This window comes from Muntiacus reevesi, chromosome 4 (assembly GCF_963930625.1).
Source record: "Muntiacus reevesi chromosome 4, mMunRee1.1, whole genome shotgun sequence".
Taxonomy (NCBI): Eukaryota; Metazoa; Chordata; class Mammalia; order Artiodactyla; family Cervidae; genus Muntiacus; species Muntiacus reevesi.
This window is the reverse complement of record NC_089252.1, coordinates 108,977,611-108,997,500: the sequence shown is the minus strand read 5'-3', so window position 1 is coordinate 108,997,500 and position 19,890 is coordinate 108,977,611. Positions and strand designations below refer to the sequence as shown.

The 19,890-nt window shown below is 44.0% G+C and overlaps 2 protein-coding genes across 4 annotated transcripts in view; one reads left to right on the top strand and one right to left on the bottom strand.

Annotated features, from left to right (window-relative positions):
- Positions 1-494, bottom strand: part of SLC25A20 (solute carrier family 25 member 20) — a 35,074-nt gene extending 34,580 nt beyond the window's left edge. The window contains exon 1 of the mRNA XM_065933755.1: positions 288-494. Within this exon, the coding sequence (XP_065789827.1) occupies positions 288-392 (105 nt within the window). The 5' untranslated portion in view covers positions 393-494. The remainder of the gene's footprint in view (positions 1-287) is intronic.
- A 7,537-nt stretch (positions 495-8,031) lies between these two features.
- ARIH2 (ariadne RBR E3 ubiquitin protein ligase 2) overlaps positions 8,032-19,890 on the top strand; it is a 36,613-nt gene continuing 24,754 nt past the window's right edge. Inside the window, exons 1-3 of one of the 3 annotated variants that reach the window (XM_065933753.1) lie at positions 8,032-8,207; positions 10,927-11,002; positions 12,340-12,682. In XM_065933753.1, the coding sequence (XP_065789825.1) occupies positions 12,434-12,682 (249 nt within the window). In that variant the 5' untranslated portion in view covers positions 8,032-8,207; positions 10,927-11,002; positions 12,340-12,433. Of the gene's footprint in view, positions 8,208-10,926; positions 11,003-12,339; positions 12,683-19,890 lie in introns of those variants that run through there. The other 2 variants (XM_065933752.1, XM_065933754.1) reach the window with 2 other exon arrangements.

The following is a 19,890-nucleotide window of genomic DNA, read 5'->3' as shown; positions in this document are numbered from 1 at the left end:
AGGGGCGCCAGATCAGAAAAGGTTGCCGAACAGAGAACTTTTTTTAAATCAAGAGTCTTCGGTGGACGATTAGAGGCTTCTCACTGTGCGCCGTCTGGCTCCTTGGGGCGCAGGAACAGTTTCCTCCACACCCGAAAAGGTCGAGAGGGAGATTCCCCAGACTTCTCACGGAAGCACCCCCGGGCCCCACTTCTGTCCCGGACCGAGCGTCGCGAGAGACCCTGCTTTCCGCGCCCTGCTCGGTCGGGCCTCCTCCCTCCAGCCCGCGCGCCCCAGCCTCCTCGCACCTTGACAGTGTCCAGCGGGTGTCCCACGAACACCAGGCACATGCCTCCAAAGCCGCCGGCCAGCAGGTTCTTGAGCGGGCTAATGGGCTTCACCTCGTCTGCCATGGTCAGTCCGTCCGTCACAGTGCCGGTGATTTCCCGGCCGGCTCTGCTCCACTGCTCCAGCCGCGGCGCCGGCGCCGCCGACCTTTCACCCACTTTCGGGTGGGCGGGGCATGAGCCCGGGGCAGGTCGGGAGGAGGGCCTAAACCGCCTGCCCGGCCCGTGTTTCCGCCGGCGGCGCTGCTTCCGGCCATAGCCCCTCCTAGATGGGCGTGGCTTGCGGGAGAGGGGCTGGCCCCTACGCCTTCTGGGCGTATTTTGGAGTGGCGGTTGAGGGGTGTCGAGGGGACTTACTCCTCCAGAAACTCTTCCTGGACTCACCGGTTTCCTCCCTTAAGTTCCCGTTCTTCTACCCACTCCGCTGAAGGCGACTGCGCTCTGCTGTGTGACAAAGCACCCTTTTAAGTGCTGGAGGCACAGCACACGGGTCCTTGTTCTTGTGGAGCTTCCAGACCGTAGCAAAGTTAGTGAAAAATGCATGGTGTATCAAGTGGTGAGAACTGCTATGAAGAAAAATAAATCTGGAAAGAGGATAAGGATTAGTACTGGGGGGGGGGGGAGGGCAAGTAACCTGCAGTTTTAATTAGGTGAGTAAAGGACAGTTTCACGGAGAAGGTGACTGGATTCAAGACCCGAGAAGTTGAGGAGGTGAGTTCTGTTCATAGATATAGGGGGGACCGGAGTGGGGGGAGGGAGGGATCTTCCAGGCAAAGACTGCAAAGTCCCAGAGATGGGCTGTGTCGACTGTTTGAGGGACCACTGAGGCCGACATGGTGCCAAGGGTGACATATCAAGCGGGGCTTTGTGTGCCACTGTAAGGACATCAGCCTCTCCTTTGAAGAAGGTGGGAGCCATTCTAGGGTTCTGAGCAGAGGAGTGACAGCCTGACTCGTGAGTTAACAAAATCCCTCTTACTGCCAGTTGAGGGCAGACTAAGAAGCAGGGAGACTTGAGGAGGCTAAAGGTCATAGTCAGAGATGCTGGACTGGATTGGATCAGAGCACAGCAGAGGAGGTGCTAAGATGTGTCTGGATTCTGAATATATTCTGAAGGAAGAACCTAAAGGAATTGTTAATGAATACAACAGGAGTAGGGAGGCCTGGCGTGCTGCGGTTCATGGGGTTGCAAACAGTGGGACACGACTGAGCGACTGAACTGAACTGAACTGAGGTTGCTCAGTTGTGTCCAACGCTTTGCGACCCCATGGACTGTAGCCTACCACACTCCTCCATCCATGGGATTTTCAGGCAAGAGTACTGGAGTGGGTTGCCATAAGGGTGATGCTTATGTTTTTGACTTATTGACTCTCGGTGGATGGTATTCAGGTATCCACTATATAACTTGTCACTTCTGTATGTTTGAAATTTGTCAAATTAAAAATTTGTAAACAATAAGCATACCCCTACTCTGTAACAGGAACCTCACTGCCCAGCTAACTTGATAGCAATCCTCCCCTACAGGCATTCTCAAGCTAGGAGGAAGCCTAGAATGGGGAGGATGGACCATGTACACTAGGGGTGGGAAGATTAGTGACAAGAACAAAATTGGGGTCGGGAAGTGATGGGGTCTAACTGGGATAGAAGACCTGTAGCGGGAGTGGAAGGCAACTGGAGGCTGGGGCAAGGCTCAAAAGTCTATTTACTCTGTGTTATAGGCTTTTTCTAGGTGGGGATGGGGAGCCATGGAACAATTTTAAGCACAGCTGTGACATCAGATTTGTTTCAGAAAATCTATTTGGTATCGATGAATTTGTGTTGGGACAGAATGGAAGCAGGGAGAACAGTTAAGAGAAAATTATATTGGCCCAGGCAAGAGGTAGTGAAGGCATTAATTGAACAGGGTGCTCATCACTGGATTGGCCTTATTGGAATGTCCAAGATTCAGGGTTTGGTAATGGGACCATGTTTATTTCACTTGGGACTTCTAACACTGGCTGCAGAAGAGGAGCTAACTTAGAGTCAATCTGCATCAGAGCAGCTTCAGGAAGAGGTGCTGTTTGTTCTAGAACAGCCCTCCTGATAAACTCTCCTGGTAGACCCTCTTGGTAAACCTTGACAGACCTGAACATGGACTCCACTCAAGCCCACCAAGTTCTATTAAATCCTCATAGGCTAACTGATGATCCCCCAAACAAATGGTCTTCCTGTTTCCTCATCTGATAAGCCTTTACACACTGCTAGAAAACTTACCTGAAATTTAATCTGACTGTCATTCCCTGGCCAAAAAACCTCCTCAGCTCCTCACTGCATCAGAATAAAATAGAAGTGGTTCAGGGCAGACAAGGCTTTTCATATTTCATGCTACCTTACTGCTTCAACCGTTTTTCCCTAGACTGTATCTTCCTCTCTAAGCAAACTTAGCTTCTACTGGTTTACCACACAGTCCTGTGACTTAACTGACCCCACCCTCCACCCCGCAATGGCCAGGCCTTTACATTTCCTGTCCCCTTCAGCACAAGGTATCCTTCCTCTCCCCACTCCAGGTAACATATTGATGCAGGAGATTGATACCAAGTTGCCCATATGCTAGACATTGTCCAACCAGTGGTTCTTAGCCATCTATCTGGGAGGTAGAGAATTCCTGGCACCCTCTCCCCCAGAAAAATGTACACCTCCAGGTTTGCTATCAGTTCTACAAGCTTCATGTCGGGTGGCATCACTGACTTGATATACATGAGTTTGAGCAAACTCCGGGAGTTGGTGATAGACAGGGAAGCCTGGCGTGCTGCAGTCCATGGGGTCACAAAGAGTCGGACACGACTGAGTAACTGAACTGAACTGAACCACAAGCTTCATAAGGAATGTGAAGCTATCTTTGTGAGGCAAGAGGACCCCACTCAGCGTAGATACTGCAAGATGAAAATAGGAGGACAATTGAGGGAGGAGGCTGGGCTCTGCCCAAAGAGGAGAGACCACTTATTTCTCATTTTTGAAATGAGAAAAGTCAGACCTCCCTGACTACACATGCACAGAAAGGCTCCTTGGAGGTCAAAAGGGGGAGTGATGCTAGGTGATGCTAACTACCTCTATACCTCTAAAGTAGAATCTGCCTCGCCTCTAAAGTAGAATCTGCCTTGGCTGAGAGATGTGTGCACACACATAGGAGGATCCTAAGATACACCAATTATGGACTCTGAGCCAGGGAAATAAAAATGGTTGGCCAAAGGAAACCCAGAAAAAAATGCTCCATATAAGTGATCATACTACCACGAGGGCATGACTCTGGGACTCTGAGTCCACCCATGTGTCTATCCATATGTACTCTTCTTTCCTCCTAATAAACACTTGACTTGTTTCACTACTTTCCGTCTTTGTGGAAGTTCTTTTTCTGCAAAGCCAAAGAGCCAGGGCCCTGACACTGACCACTGGTCTGGCAGCTAGGATTTGGTGCTCTCACTGCCTCTCCTCAACCTCAATGTCTGGCCAGGGAACGAGGCCCAACTTCATGCGGCTGCAGGCCGAGGCCATCTGAGATCACTTGGACCTCGCTTGAGAAGCCTTCTTCCTAGACCTTGGGAATCAAACAGGAATGAGGGAGACATTCCCTTAGGTCACACCCTTCCCAAAACCGTCCACACCCTGTGATTGAGCAAGGTAGAGATTTAATGCCTGACCACTCTGGCGTGGTATCAGATACTCTGACAGGTAGTATTCACACTCCAGTGCTCTCTGCTGGGTTGGCTTCACTGGGCCTGCATCACAGTTTAACTGCTGCCTCTGCCTAATTCTGCTTCCAGCCCCCTCCCTTTACATACATTGGTCCCTAATAAGTATCTTGCTCCCCAAGCTCCATCTCAGTACTTGCTTCCAAAGAGTCCAACCTGCAACAGTAGTATTCAACATCATTTCTTAGCAAAAACAAGATAAAACCAAAAGGAAAAGAACATAAAACTGTAAATTTAAGATTTGAAGCAAACTCCCTTGTGATAGATAAAGAGTAACTACTTTTTTTTTTTAAAGCAAACTAGTAACTACCATATTTTTTTCTCAGCAAAACAATTTAATGGTGAACTATTAGAAGCTATCCTATTAATGATGGGAAAACAAGTAGAGATTTTTTTAATCATGATTACTGCTTAACGTTTTACTGGACTTGAGGGAGGGAAAGAAATAGCAAACTAAGGAAGAAGTGAAAGAAAGTGAAAGTTGCTCAGTTGTGTCTGACTCTTTGTGACCCCCATGGACTATACAGTTCAGGGAATTCTTCAGTCCAGAGTACTGGAGTGAGTACCTTTCCCTTCCCCAGGGGATATTCCCAACCCAGGGATCGAACCCACGTCTCCTGCATTGCAGGCATTTTATTTGCTGAGCCACCAGGGAAGCCCGTAGGGTAGAAAGAATGAAGAGTGTGGGGGGAAAAGAGGGAGAAAAGAAAAGGAAGAAAAGAAATAAGAAATTTAAATATTAAAAAGTAAGAGTCCTTGGAACTTCCCTGGCAGTCCAGTGGTTAAGACTGTTTTTCCACCGCAGGGAGTGTGGTTTGATCAGAGATCAAACCAAAAAAGCAAAGAACTAAGAGTCCAAAATATTCCTATTTTCAAGTGATCCAAATGCTTACTTTGAAAATTCAAGAGAATCAGTTGAAAAATAATGAGCAAATTTAAGTAAGGAGACAGATAGAAGAAACAGTATCAGAAAGCAATCACTTTTTGATCAGTTCAGTTCAGTTCAGTCACTCGTTGTGTCAGACTCTTTGCAGCCCCATGAACCGCACGCAGCACACCAGGCCTCCCTGTCCATCACCAACTCCCGGAGTCCACCCAAACCCATGTCCATTGAGTCTGTGATGCCATCCAACCATCTCATCCTCTGTTATCCCCTTCTCCTCCTGCCCTCAATCTTTCCCAGCATCAGGGTCTTTTCAAATGAGTCAGCTCTCTGCATCAGGTGGCCAAAGTATTGGAGTTTCAGCTTTAACATCAGTTCTACCAATGAACACCCAGGACTGATCTCCTTTAGGATGGATTGGTTGGATCTTCTTGCAGTCCAAGGGACTCTCAAGAGTCTTCTACAAGACCACAGTTCAAAAGCATCAATTCTTCAGCACTCAGCTTTCTTTATAGTCCAACTCTCACATCCATACATGACCACTGGAAAACCATAGCCTTGACTAGATGGACCTTTGCTGACAATGTTAACAATAACAGATCACAAACAGGAAGAATCAATCCTATTCAGAACAACAGCAAAACCCCACAATGTATGCGGGACTAAACCAAAGATCCATGTGAATAAAGCTATATAAATTCAAATACACAAAAGACAAACAAAAGAAGTATAAAGAAATAGTATATTCCTTGGATGCAAAGACTAAATAATGAGGCTATCAGTGCTACCCTTTAAGTTATTCTTAGAAATTCAATGTTCTCCAGTGGATTTTCAAAAATGAAAACATGTCAACCTGAATCTAAGAAGAAGTGTTGTATGATATTGGTGAAGAAATAAGAGTCTTTTAGATGAGGCCCCAGACTTCAAGGAGCTAAAACCAATCATTCCCACTATAGGGAATGATTCTGTGACACAGAAACTGACAGACATTGTATTTTGTTTACATATCTTATATGCATATTTATTTTGAAGACTGAATACTACACGTATCATTTCATATCCTATTTTTATCACTTAAGAATATATTACAGGACTTCCCTGGTGGTACAGTGGCTAAGAATCTGCCTGCCAATGTAGCGGACACAGATTCCATCCTGGTCCGGGAAGATTCCACATGCTGCAAGCAACTAAGCCTGTAAGCTGTAACTACTGAAGCCTATGCACCTAGACTTTTGCTCCACAAAAGAAGCCACCGCAAAGAGAAACCCAAGCGCCAAAATGAGAGTAATTCCCACTCCCTGCAACTAGAGAAAGCCCAAGCAAAGCAATGAAGACCCAGGGCCACCAAAAATTTAAAAAAAAAATTTTTTTGAAGAGTATATCCCAGACACCCAAGCACAGCCAAAAGAAAAAAAAAAAAAGGTATTAGCAACAGTTTAATAAACATCTATTTAATAGAGTAATGTTGAAAACAAGGATGGATATGTGACCTTAAGAAACTCACCTTGGGACTTTCTTGGTAGTCCAGTGGCTAAGACTCTGTGCTCCCAATCCAGGGGCCCAGGTTTGATTCCTGGTCAGGGAACTAGATCCCACATGCTGCAACTACAGGTCCTGTGTGCTGCAACTAAGATCCAGTGCAGCCAAATAAATATTTTAAAAAAAGAAAAGAAACTCACCTTCAGCAGGGGAGAGACAGGAGAACAAATAAGGATAGTACCTGGGATTCCAATATATTGTACATTTGTATGCTTGATATGTGAATGTCCTCATGCACTATTTTGCAAATGTATTAATTATACAGAAAAAGTCATTGTTCCCTTTTATTTACTGGGGAGGATTTATTACCAGTAACCCAGAGCGAATGTGTCTAATTAAAGAGATTTCATTAGCAGAAAATATAGTTTGGGTCCTTCACTAGTGTCATGATGTAAAGGGCTATGTTTTCTTATAACAAATAAGTACATGGAATTACAGGCTTCCCTGACGGCTCAGATGGTAAAGAGTGTGCCTGCAATGCAGGAGACCTGAGTTAGATCTTTGGCTTGGGAAGATTCCTCCCAATGTTCTTGCCTGGAGAATATTCTTGTCCATGGAGTCGCAAAGAGTGGAACACAACTGAGCAACTTATAGACAGACTTTTACGGTGCTAATACATAAAATTCACAACCTTACAACATGTCACTCACTCATTACTATTAGTTCTCATTCCAAATTAAGGTGGGGGGGTGGTTTCTGGTATTTGAATGCACCTAATTTGGGCACATGCTCCTAATTAAACAGGAAGCTGAAAATCATGTATACACAACTACATGCAAGAACTGAAGAGAGCCCATTACACATCAATATCCTGGATATTAGCACATACACGACTCATGCATAGGTGGAAATGGTTCGGGTTATCTACAGACTTGCACAGCGAGGAAGCTCCCTAACATCATTGGCTTCACTCCGGCATTTCCACATTGTGCAGCAGCAACTTAAGTAAGGCTTCATGGCTGTCTATCCATAACACTTGACCCAGAAGGTACTGAAAGTCATAATGGCACTTCCTATACTGTGTGAATAAACTGCGCAGCAGTAGTTAAGATTCAATCTCGGGTGACTGGGAAGCCAAAGAAATTAGGCAGCGGACTAGGCCGCGGAGAGGGAAGCGGAAGCGTGGCATGGTTCTACGAATCGGCCTAGGCAGAAATTCCCGGCCCGGCTTGCTGACACGAAGACCCAGCTCTCCTTCGACCAAACAGCGGCCGTGAAACATGAGTCCTTTATCCACTCCACGAACGACTGGAGGTCTTCGCGCCGGACACCGAGTACAGTGAGTTGAGAAGAGTACGTAAAAAAAAAAAAAACAACAACAAAAACCCTGGTTGAAATGATCCGGGCCGGCGGCGCTGGTAGGCAAAAGCCCGCAGCGATGCCGTGACCGCTCTCCAAGAAGCCTCTCCGCTGCTAGCCGTCGGCGCCAGCCGTACGGCGGGCGTAATCCGGTCGCTGCGCTGGGCTGGAGTGAAGCGTCCGCAGAGAGGCGTTATTACCCAGCGCCTGTCGCGACCCCGGCGACCGCGGGGCGACCCCTGGCGGGAAGTGACGCAACCGCTCCGAGCACTTCCGGAGCTGCGGCGACGGCTCCGCCGGAGGAAGCAGCGCGGGCCTTGACCGGCGTTGGCCCGCCGCCTCCGCCGCCGCCGCGCCTGGGTCCGGTTCTTCTGGCCTGGCCCGACCCGGTCTGGCCCGCCCGGGCTCAGCGGCCGCGGGGCCGCGGCTCCCGGTAAGTGCGCGGCGCGAGTAGCGGCCTTGTTTACCCCGGCGGGCCGGGGGAGGGGGTGGGCTCTCCGCGCGCCTCCCTAGCCCGGCCGGGGCTCCGCCTTCGTCGCTGCCCGCGAGGTCCCGGCGCCCCCGGCATCTCGTACTGGGTCTCAGGGCCCTCCGCCATCCTGCTGATGAGCTGCCGGTGGCCGAGGCCAGGGCGGACCGGCGCCTGATGTCTCGCGGTCTTTCCGCCTCCCGCCGCCTGCAGTTCGCCGAGAGGTCGCAGGCCAGCGCCTCTGACCGACTGGCGCCGGGCGCATCTAGGCCCTCCCCGCCCGGCGTGCCGGCGAAACGCGGCGCCTCCGGGGGCTCCCCACTCGGGTCATCTTCGGGAGCTCTCGCAGTGCCCCGCTCCCCGCGCGGTTAGTTAACGCCTGCTGGTGAGGGGGCACAGCGCGTGGCCTCCGTGTCCTCGAGGATATATTCCGGTGCCTGGGGTTGGGACAGGCGGCCTTGGAGCTGCGTCGCCGCCTCACCGGACGCCGCTTGTGGTAGCCGCCGGAGAGGCGATCGGGTTCTCAGGATGACTTCACCTCAGTACTGATTGTTACCCTGTCCCATGGAACTTTCTGCCACACCGGTCCTATTCTGTACCTTTGCTGTTCACCAGGATAGCCACTAGCTGCTACATGTGGCCACTGAGCATTTGACTTATGGCTAGTGCGACTGAAAATCCAAGTGTCAGGTTTTATTTCATCTTTGAGTTAAATGTAAATGACCACATGTGGTTAGTGGCTACCCCATCAGACAGGGTTCATATTTTTGTACCAACTAGTTTTCTTCGGAAATGTGGATTTAGTAAATGGAGCTTCAGTGCTAAATATATCTGGAGTAAACGTTGATACCAAAAAGTCTGTTGTCTTGTTCTTGTCAGTTTTATACTGAGAAGTCTTCCATTTGAATTCCTTAGCCCTGGATGGTTGGCATCGCTTATGAACTCGAGACTTCGATGCGGAGTGGGGGGCGCGAGGAGGAGCGCAGTAATTTCTGTTAATCCTTGCCTGTTTGGGACGTAAGGCTAATGTTTAACATCTGAAGGAAATCAAAGCGTTATCTGTTGTGTTAATGAAGCAATAACATACTGGCCCCTTTAAACAGTGTCAGCACTCTTTTAAACAGAATAGGAATATTTAACTTTGAAAAGATTAGTAATTAAGATTTTATTTAAACCTGGACCTAGAGCACCCAGTAAGTATGAAATGATTTCCCCCCTTTTGGAAGGGAGCCTGAAGTTTTCCCCTGCTTCTTGAATATTTAGCTGGTGAGAAGCCCCAATCCTGGCAAGAAATCCAGAGAAAGTGAAAACTGTGCTTTTTTTGTTGTGGTTGTAGGTAGCTTTGGATAATATTCGGCTCTTTGGGAGGGTGAATGGGGCATTGTGAGTCCTCATAGATCACAGATCTGGTGAAAAGTGTGATGCTGGATTCTACTGGTTGTCAGCACCGTGGTCCTGGGCGAGTTGCTTAATCTTTTTGAACTCTAGTTTGCTCATGTGTAAGAAGAGGATGATCGCCACTTTGTAGGATTATAAACATTTAATGAGAATGAGTCTGACTTGAAATTGGCTCTCATTAAATGAAAGCTGTTCTTGGTAGTGATTATTTTATAGATGGGAGCAGTATTTGTAATGCTATTTATGCTTATTTGCCTAATAAGCAGTATCTTATGTAAAAATGCAGATAAAAGAAAACAGACTTAAGAAATCAATTGTTCCTTTACTATTTTGGAAATCATCTTCCACAATCATTATTTGGACTTTGATTTTCATTTAGTTTATATTTGCCTGTCTGTGTTAGAAGTATTTCTTTGAAAGTTATCGCTGGTTTTCCAAGAAATTTAAAAGGATAAAAACATGGACCTAAAATTTCTGATTAAGTACATGAATGGTGCTTACTTAGTCTTTGATAGTGGGATCTGTAGCTCTGAGAAAGTCAAGTAGACCTTGAGCATGTCAGAAGAGAGGTACAAAATGGGTGTTAATACTGCCTAGTGAGCATTGTACTAGGAACATTTTTTTTTTCTTTTTTTAAGCCCTAACCACTAGACCACTAGGAAATTGCACCCTCCCCCTGTTTTTGTTATTTTGTTTTTTAAGTTTTGTTTTGTTTCTCTTGTGAACTTTTTTATTTGAAAATAATTTTTCATGAATAAAGTGAGAGCTGAAATACTGAACAGTATTCTATAAGTGTTAGAGTACAACAATGGAGATGACTTTATGGTAAAAGCCCAGTTCAAGTCAGTTAAAATTTGCTTTGTCAATCTCTATGTAACATTTAAGATTGAAATTGTTAATTTAATTAATTTAGGAAAATAGTTAATTTAGGAAATCTGAACAATATGAGCGAGGTGGTACACAGCACTGTAAATCAACTATACACCAATAAAAATTAAAGAAAAAGAAGTGAAGTGGTGGACTTTCAAACTGAGGGAACGAATGAGAGGGAACTGGGTACCCGGGGTTAAATTATTATTAGCTGTTTACTTTAAATACTTTCTTTTTTTAGAAGGCCATGTAACTCATGTCAATATAATTGTGAAGTGGATTTCTATGGGACTTATAAGAAAATAATTTCTGGTCCTTTGCTGATTGTTCTTTTAAATGTCTTTATTTTTAAAATTTGTGAATGTGGGGCACCAGTTTTATAGTATGTAAATAGAATTATCTTTTTTCATTTTAGATGGAAATTATATGAATGAAATTATATGAATGACTATTTAGGTGACATCTTCCTGCAAGATCTTCAAGAATTACAGGTATTTTTAATTTAAAGATTAATTGTTTCTCCTAAAGGAAAAATACTATAGTTAAGTTCAGTTGTGATTAGGTGGTTCTAGCATATAACACAATTTGTTAAAAGTCAAACTGCCCTCTCATTAGTGTGACTTTTTTTTTTAATTTAAGCATTTATAGGTAAAATATCAGAGGTAGATTCACTGATATTTTTATAATATCATTAAAATGTGACTCTGTAGTCCTTTAGACTGGTTACATATTCAGTAGACATTCATTTTAATCTTTTTCTCATTATTAATTTTTTGGAGAGATTATCTACTTCAAATAGGTTTTAAATTTAGTTTAGTATTTAATCCAGATTAGGTTATATAAATTATTTCATTCCATTCAGTCCACATGCTCTTGCATTTTAAGATCCTCTTAGTTTTAGATTTAAATCACTGTTTGATACTGTTCTTTGGAAACGGTCACTTGAAATAGTTCTTGTGTAGAGAAGTTAATAGGTATTTGCCAAAATCGTCTCCAAGAGTTAAGATATGTGACTGTTTTACTTTTTCAACTAGTATTCTCTTTTTATTTATATGTAATGGAGTCACATTTTGATATATGAGGATTTTTCAGTAGCTGTTGCCATTTGATCATGTTTCTTTACCCTAGGTAGATTCTGTTTTTTTCCTAGGCTCAATCCTGCCAAAGTAGTATATCTGTAGTTTTCCTTCACTATCGAGTCAGTTTCTTTGCCTCTAAGTACTTCTTTTAGAGGATTAGTAGAACCCTTTAAAGTGGAAAAATCAGTTACCTTTGCAGACAAGAGGAGGATGTTGATGTTGAAGAGCTGTGTGGTTTTTATTTTTTCTTTACTATGCACCTTTTTTTCCCATATATGTGAGAGCGATGTCTGTAAAACACTGGTTTATTTCCCCAGAAATTGTAGCGGGGTGGAACTGTGTCCCTATTTATGTTCTGTGTCACCACTCAGTAGGGCACGATTGGCTGAGAAAATTTAAACATTGGCTCATCATCAGCCTTTAGGATACTTCTGCTTTGGGTAATCAGCTGTGGGAACGTGCTTCTCTCTTAAGGACCGTGGCAGAAGGGACAACTCTATGGGAATTTGACTCCTTGACATGGAGCAGACAGCCTTACTCTTTCATGCCAGACCCTTCCAGGAAAGGGTTTCCCTTTGAAAAGCCTGGGCAGGTAGATGATGGTGAGATTTCCTGGATGAGAGGAGAGTTGGAGTAGGCCATAGTAGGGGTAGGACCAGGGCTGTGCCATTTTGGTTCTTGAGTGGTTTCTGTTACAGCTTTTCACAGTGAAAGTAACTAACACATATTTTTTTCTTTTCCTCCCTTAGAAGACAAAAACACTAATGAGTTTGGAAAAGTGGTGAAGTTTGGGGGGAGGGAAAAAAACTGCTTTCCTGATCTGCAACTTGACTGGATGTTAAGATGTCTGTGGACATGAATAGCCAGGGGTCTGACAGCAATGAAGAGGACTATGACCCAAATTGTGAGGAGGAGGAAGAGGACGAGGACCCTGGTGACATAGAGGACTATTACGTGGGAGTGGCCAGCGATGTGGAGCAGCAGGGGGCCGACTCCTTCGATCCTGAGGAATACCAGTTCACCTGCTTGACCTACAAAGAGTCCGAGGGTGCCCTCAATGAGCACATGACCAGCTTAGCTTCTGTCCTAAAGGTGAGCAGTGTTGTCAACTCCCAAGTGTAATCCCTGAAATTAAATCTAAATATGAGCTGTTGCTAAAGTCTCCAGATTGGTTAAATGGACTGTAGCTTGAAGCCAAACTGAATTATGTGTTACGTCCTCTGGACACATCTGATGTATTTGCTTTGTCTTCCACTAGGTGCATATCACAGGACCTCAGCTTCTCAGACGACTAGGAATTAGAAAGGCAGGGTGGAGTGGATTCAGGGGAAGTAGATGAGAAATACACAGAAGCAGAGCTGTGTAGATTAACACTTGTTTCAGAAAGTCTTATGAAATTTTATGAGGTAACATAGGATAAGCATCAGAATCACCCAACAGTGTGTGGGCAACTGATTAAATCTCTTAAGAGAAGTTCCTAGATCTCCCGATTTGCTGTGAATAATCGGTGCTTCTAGGCTAATGAGTTCATTTGTTTCGTATACTGGTGACTAATGTCCGATGTTGAAAGAGATTTTAGCAGTAACCAAGAATAAAGTAAGTTCTCATAGCTTGTATTTCATTGATTTGAGGTGGTATGAAATTAAAATTGTAAGTAAGTAACAATTGATTATTCTAGCAAGTGGCTTATTTTTAACACTTAAACTAGCATAGTTTTCAATGTCTTGCACCTTAGGCCAGGTATTATCCTCACAGGGGACATTTTGTATTACATAATATCGAACTAGTACAGAGTAAAACGTAGAACACCATTTACTGTGAATATTATTATAGTCCTTCAGGCAGTGTCCCAGCATGTTTCTCCTCTCATGTGGACCATTGTGTCAAAGTGGGAACGTTTCTCCTACTTTACGGTTTTCACTGACCTTCCTTTCAGGAGCTGTTGCATGGATTTTATTGTTTGCTAAAACTGAAGATCAAGAGCACATTGGCATGATTTCAACCAAATAATTTTCATGTTGGTATTGAAATGGAAATAACGAACGTGTGCCGTACTGTAAAAGTTGCTTTATCCTACTAGTCCAGGAATTTTTTTTTTTCCCAGGTGATCAGCAAATGTTAATTAATACCTTGGATTTGGATACTCAGGGCTTTATTAGCAGCTAGCTAGAAGCTGAAAGCTAAAGATTTTGTGCAACTCACTTCTAGAAATGGGCAGGTTTCCTCTCTGGCGCTCAGCAGAAAACTTGAAGAATGAAGACCCATTGGAACTTCGGGGTTTGGGATTTCTGCTCATAGCAATAGCAGAGTTGCTGGGGCATCTCCCTGGTAGAAAAGCGATCTCAGATCTCTTCCTTCGTCATTATTCCCACCTCTCCCTCTCTGGTCAACTAGTTTCTTTTTCTTTAACCATAGTTTACATGGTGTTGGTATTTAAAATTAGAGAAGGCGTTGTCGGGTATGTAGTTCTGGACAGTCAGTTGGCAAAGTTCATCAGGATGTTTCCACCTCTGTATAGGAACTCTCAGTTTGTTAAGCCCCCTGCCGACTTTCTCACTCTGCCAGAGACGGCTGAGGGGCACAGGCCCTTTCCTTCTTTTTTTTTTAATTGTAATGAAATCCATAAAGTAGACCGTTTTACTCCTTTCCTTTTTGTCCGGCTGTCTTACTGTGGGCCTGGGGAGGCCCCCCCGTTGCTCTCTGGTGCCCTCACGGCGCTCTCAGGCCTACCTTGCGCCCTCCCCGAGTCAGCCTCCTCGCACCCTTCTAGACCACAGTGTTTTGGTCCCAGGGCCCAGATGTTGCAACCCAAGTTTATTAACTCATATAGTGCGATCTTCTGACTGTTTGATGTCGTTTTTACATTTTCACATATTTTTGGATGTTCTCTTCACTGATTGTCACTTCACAGAGGGCAGAAACTACTTTTTATCTTGTCTCTTCCATGATTCCTATCACAAGTGTTCATCCACTGCAGGCATTGAATAATTTGGGGGCACTGTGGATTTTGTCGACTGTTGATGACATCGCTGACTTTATTGGTATGAGCTCGATTCTCTAGTCCATGCTATCCATCCTCTACTGTTGTAAAAGGGCATTATTCTCGCCCGCAAGATCAGGAAAAATAGGACCAAAAGAACTGGGAACAGAGATGAAGGAACAAAGAGAGAAAGAAGAAAGTTGAAACCCCAAGAAAGGGTGAAAGGGAAAATAAAGCAGAGAGGAAGATAATCTATGAAATTCTAGATGATGGTAGAAAAGGAAGCTGGATTTTTTTTTTCCCCTCCCTCACTGAGGAGTGTGTTAACACCATTTCCATTCTCGGCCTGGGCAGCCGAGGTCCTGGCTCTTCTGGCGGCTTGGCTGCACATAAGGGGGCTCCGTGGTATTCTGAGTGGTTCAGGAATCTGACCAAAGATGACAGGCAGAAACGGCTTGGTCAAGAGTACAGGAGGAAGGAATTCCACACAGTCTTCCTCTTTCAGGCTGGCTAAAACCTAGCATTGGTTTTACTCTTGTATTTGAAATTTTTTTGAGATAAGAGGAAGCAGTTGAAGTGTTGAGTTTACAGAATAGTGTTCACAGGTGCTTTGGCTACTCTCACTCCTGTTGCATGTGTCTGTGAGAAAGGAGCTCCATAATCGTCTCCCAGGTCACTACTTTCCCTCACCAATCACATGCTGTTTGCATACTCATGACTTATTGAGATATTTCTTTCATATGATTTAGGTGTTATTTGGCTAATAGGAAATGTGATGTGTATGTAGTTTCAAATTAGAGCCTCGTGAACAGCCAGCTATCCATGAGCAAAAGCTGAGTTTGAGAAGTGGCATCAGTTAGCCACTGATCTGTGTTATTCATTCTGTTGTGTTCTGGCAGTTGCCTATGGATGAGCCATAGACTAACATAAAGTTAAACCTTCTGTTACCTTGTGGGATTTCAAGTCTCTTAGGCAGAAAATTCCCAGCTGTCTGGGACACTGGGCTTTTGGTTTATTGAGGGCTCTTGCTATCAGAGCGTAACTTCCTATATGTATTCAGTGACCAGTCCTTGAGTAAGATCATTAATTGAGAAAAGAAAGTGCCCAGAAAAATTAAATTCAGGGCTGAGGATAGACAAAGGAGAAAATGCTTACCTGTTATGGGGTAGAGGGAGAACTGCTGATATTCAAATAATGGCAAAACAGAAGCCTTGTTTAGAGAATGAGCTATCCTACACAAATGAAATAGCTGTGAAAGATGAAATGATTGCCAAAAGAGGTGGATTGCGTTGTAAGAGGGGGCAATCTCTGACGAATATTTTTGTGATATTTGAGTCTTTAAAAAATGAGCAAAGTTACCTTTTTAACATGCTGTTCTTTATATGAAACTTACACAAAAATGTATTATTGCTGCGGTAGATACGGGAGGCCTTCTCTAGTAATAACAGGCCCTTTTCATTACAAAATGTGGTGTAGTTAACTTAGAAGAGTTTCGTCATTCAGCGAATCCTGTTGGTACTTCTTCTCTGAATCTCAGGGGGCATTTGCTGTCAGGCTTCTCAAGAAGGGTCTCAGCCGTGGTCCAGCCTCAGACAGAGCCCAGGCTGGCTTTGACTGGTGAGGATGGGCTGGAGGTGCCTGCCGAGTTGTGTGCTCCTTCTCAGCAGCTTGTTAGGGCTGTGGGCAGGAAAGGTGGGATGTTGCTGCTCAGAGCCCCGCCCAAGCTTCAGAAAGGAGAAGAGTCCATTTTGGACTAGATCTGGTCCGTGGAGCTGCTGTGAGCTCTCAGCTTTGTGTTGATAAGAGAACCTCAAGATGGGATGTGACAGGAGTGGTAGTGATAGAATTCCACTGGTCAGTTAGGCATGGGGGCGGGAAGGTACCTTCTGGGCTAGAGTGGAGACGGAGATGTATAGGTAAAAAGGAATGAAATAGATCATGAATGCCACTTAAAGTGTCTTTGCTGTTGAAGGAAAGAATTAGATTTTTTTAAACTTCATTGCTGAACTGTGCTGCTTACTTTTCTCAAGCCTGGTTTTCCTCAAATAGGGTTAGAGATACAAACTGATTATTGTGAGTGTTTTTACTATAGTTCTTGCCTTACAAATTGCTATATTAACTGCAGTAGAGCTGGGAGAATGTTCCCCAGAAGACTATTCTGCCACCCTCTCGCTTGAATTTGTTTTAAGATCTAGTGCTTGCTCTTCAGCAAATTGTGGCTGGAAAATCTCTCCAAGTTCTTCTGTGGGTCATTTTTCCCTTTTGTGGGTGAATTACCTTATATTTATCCTTTCTCTCAAGTAGCACTGAGTTCTTATATAATATCTGGAAAAGACTAATTGTATTTATTAAATTAACTTTCTTGTATCTGGGTATAGCTGAATGTAAGAACATTTTACTGTTATTTATACATTCATTAATTAACCAAGTAATGGTTGTTTTCATGTTACTACTCATGGTAAAGTGTCTTTAAGCTGGGCCCAGTAACACTGAATGTTTGTGTGCTGAGCGGCCATCTTATTTCTATTTTTATGATCTGATGTCGGGTTTCTTTGCGTGCCTCTATCTCACTAGAATCTAGATTAAATTCCTGTGTTTCAAATAGTTGGTCATTAGTGGATGTGTTGACATACTTCACCATGCTTTTTAGTCTGGAAGTCTGGTAAGTGTTTTACTGGTGTGTAAATGCATTTTTTAAAGGGAGATGAGAAATGTCCAGAGTGACATTGAGAATTGCCTAAGAGCTGCTAGTGCTAGAGTTATGCCTGTCTGGCGAGCTTAGAAAGGTTATTGTTATCATTGACTTTGTGCCCTCACTGCGTACCTGGCACCACATACCACATGCTCACTGCCTTTTGGAAAAGAACCTCTCCATGAGGTTCAAGGCCAGCTTTCATTCTGGCCTTTTGTTGTACTTGCACACTGCCTTAGGAACTGTGTAATCAAGGGGGTGATTCTAATTCCACTGAAGAATACCATTCATAATTTCATTACCCTAAAGTAAAAGCTCTCTTCCTTGTTCATTATCCCACAGGTCTTGTCAGTATTCATAGATAATGTTACTTTTCCACAATTCATTCATTCAGCTACTATTTATTGAGCATCTGCTGTGTGCCAGACACTGGGAACATACCTGTGGACAAAATGGAAAATCTCTACTCTGAGTGACAGTACATTCTAGTATTCATTATGTGCATGTATTTATATATTCTGTCTTTAAAAATGTGAATTTCAAACACTTTCCTTTGTTTATACTTCATCCTCATATGTTATTTTATGTATAACACATTGTCTTGTTTTTGAACCATAATTTGCTCCGGCTTTCCCCATTAGGCATTTAGGTGAGTACGTGTGTGTTACAGTTACGGGGACTGGATATATTGCTGTGAGCATTTTCATGGATGTGGCCTCTGTGTTGTTGGGTCTGCACGGCTAGTGGTCAGGCTAGCCTGAGTTCCGCTTCCTTTTCTGCCATTTAATATAACATGACCATGGGCAAGTTTCTCAACATCTGTAAGCTTCAGTTTCCTCATCTATAAAATAATGATAATTAATACCTTCTTCCCAGCATTAAGTGAGATAATGCACATAAAGTGCCTGACACATGAATGTTTAAACATAGTCATGGTAGAAGCAGGGCAGGAGTTGAATACTGAGAATATTGCTGTCACATGTGTGCTGTGGTTCCTTAGAACACATTCTCAGGATTGTGCATTTTGAGTCGCAGGGTGGGAACCAAATTGCAGAAGGTTCTGGGTGACGTATTACTGACTGACAATTCTGAGAGTGTGCATGTGGTACTTGGATCATGGACTTTTGGCTCTCTTGCCTTCATCCAGATACTCTGATGTCCTTCTCGTGGGGCCTCCTGATAAGAAAAGTGAAAATAACACAAATTGAATTTTGAATTGGGACCAGGAAGAGGTTACAGGGGAATATGGTCTGTCTTTTGTTTCTGCATTTCTAGTTAACTGCAGTGTTTGGTCTCGTGCCTGCATTGACAGCACTCCTTAGTGAAGTGCTTAGCTTGCTTAGCTTAGTTAATTCTGAGATCCTTTACTAAGGATCCTGTTTTTAAGATGCCTCCTTACTTTTTTTCTTTTTTGGCCTTGCCACACACCATGTGGGATCTTTAGTTCCCCAGCCAGGGATCACACCTGTGGCCCCTGCAGTGGAAGCTCAGAGCCCTAACCGCTGGACCACCAGGGAATTCCCAAACACCTCCCAAGCACTTTAACTTTTGCTCTGCCCCAGTTCACTCCCCTGCTGCCCCAGGAAAATGTAAAGGATTTGATTTCTCTGTCTGAAAGAAGGAAGGCTTAGAGCAAAAATCTGAGAAGAGGTACAGACTGAGACAGCAGGAGGCTTCGCATCCTGCTTCACCTGAAATGTGTCCTGCTGTGGCTCGATAACTTAAACTGACATGGATTTCAGAATTCGAAGCTTGTGTTGTGTTCTCTTTTCTCTGAACTGTCATAGTCCTTTATAAACATGAAATGGTTTTGCTGTGGTGACCACAAGTAATCAATCATAAATAGAGGAAAGAACAGGCAAGAAGAGCGAGATGTTTGTTTGGAGAGTTTAACAGGACAACAGAGCTGTTCTTATAGTCGTGAACAAAGAGTGGTCTCTATCCGGGAATGCTGCTCTCTCTGACTAACAGTTTCTTTCCTGCCCAGTACATGCTCTACCCACACATTTCCTTTTTCCCTTGTTTTAGACTTTTACTGGTCTCTTCAGTGCGCTCACCATCATTTTCCAGTCTTGCTGCCTTTTACAATATTCCAGTGTCATCCAGCCTGGCTTTCTGGAATCTCTGTCTTCATCGGGGATACCACCTCCATCAAGCTGGAAACTGAGGACTTACCCTTGACTTCTGATCTCCAGGCAGATTCAGACACTTACCTCTGCCCCGCATTTTGCATGTTTCTTGATATATACTGATACTAGTTGTTTGTAAGCCAGGAATTGAACTCTTTGAGATATATGTCCATACTTTTTCTTTGTATAAACAGCACCAAGCAAAAATGCCTGGTTATGTTTTGTTCTCAGTAAGTGTTGCTTGTTTTTGATAAGACTGTCTAAATAAGCCCAGGCCAGTAATTACAAAAGTTGAGCATCTCACCCCAAGGCTGTACATCTATATGTTTCCATTTGTAAATAGACAATATGCTTGTTTAAGGGCTTCCACGAAGTCAGCTGAGTTTTAAATATAGATAGTATATATCTGGTGGATGTGTGGTTCCTAGCTTGGTGTGCATGTCAGATTTAGCTTTGGCAGTTCTCATGTAGAAGACTGAACTTCGTGCAGATGTAATAA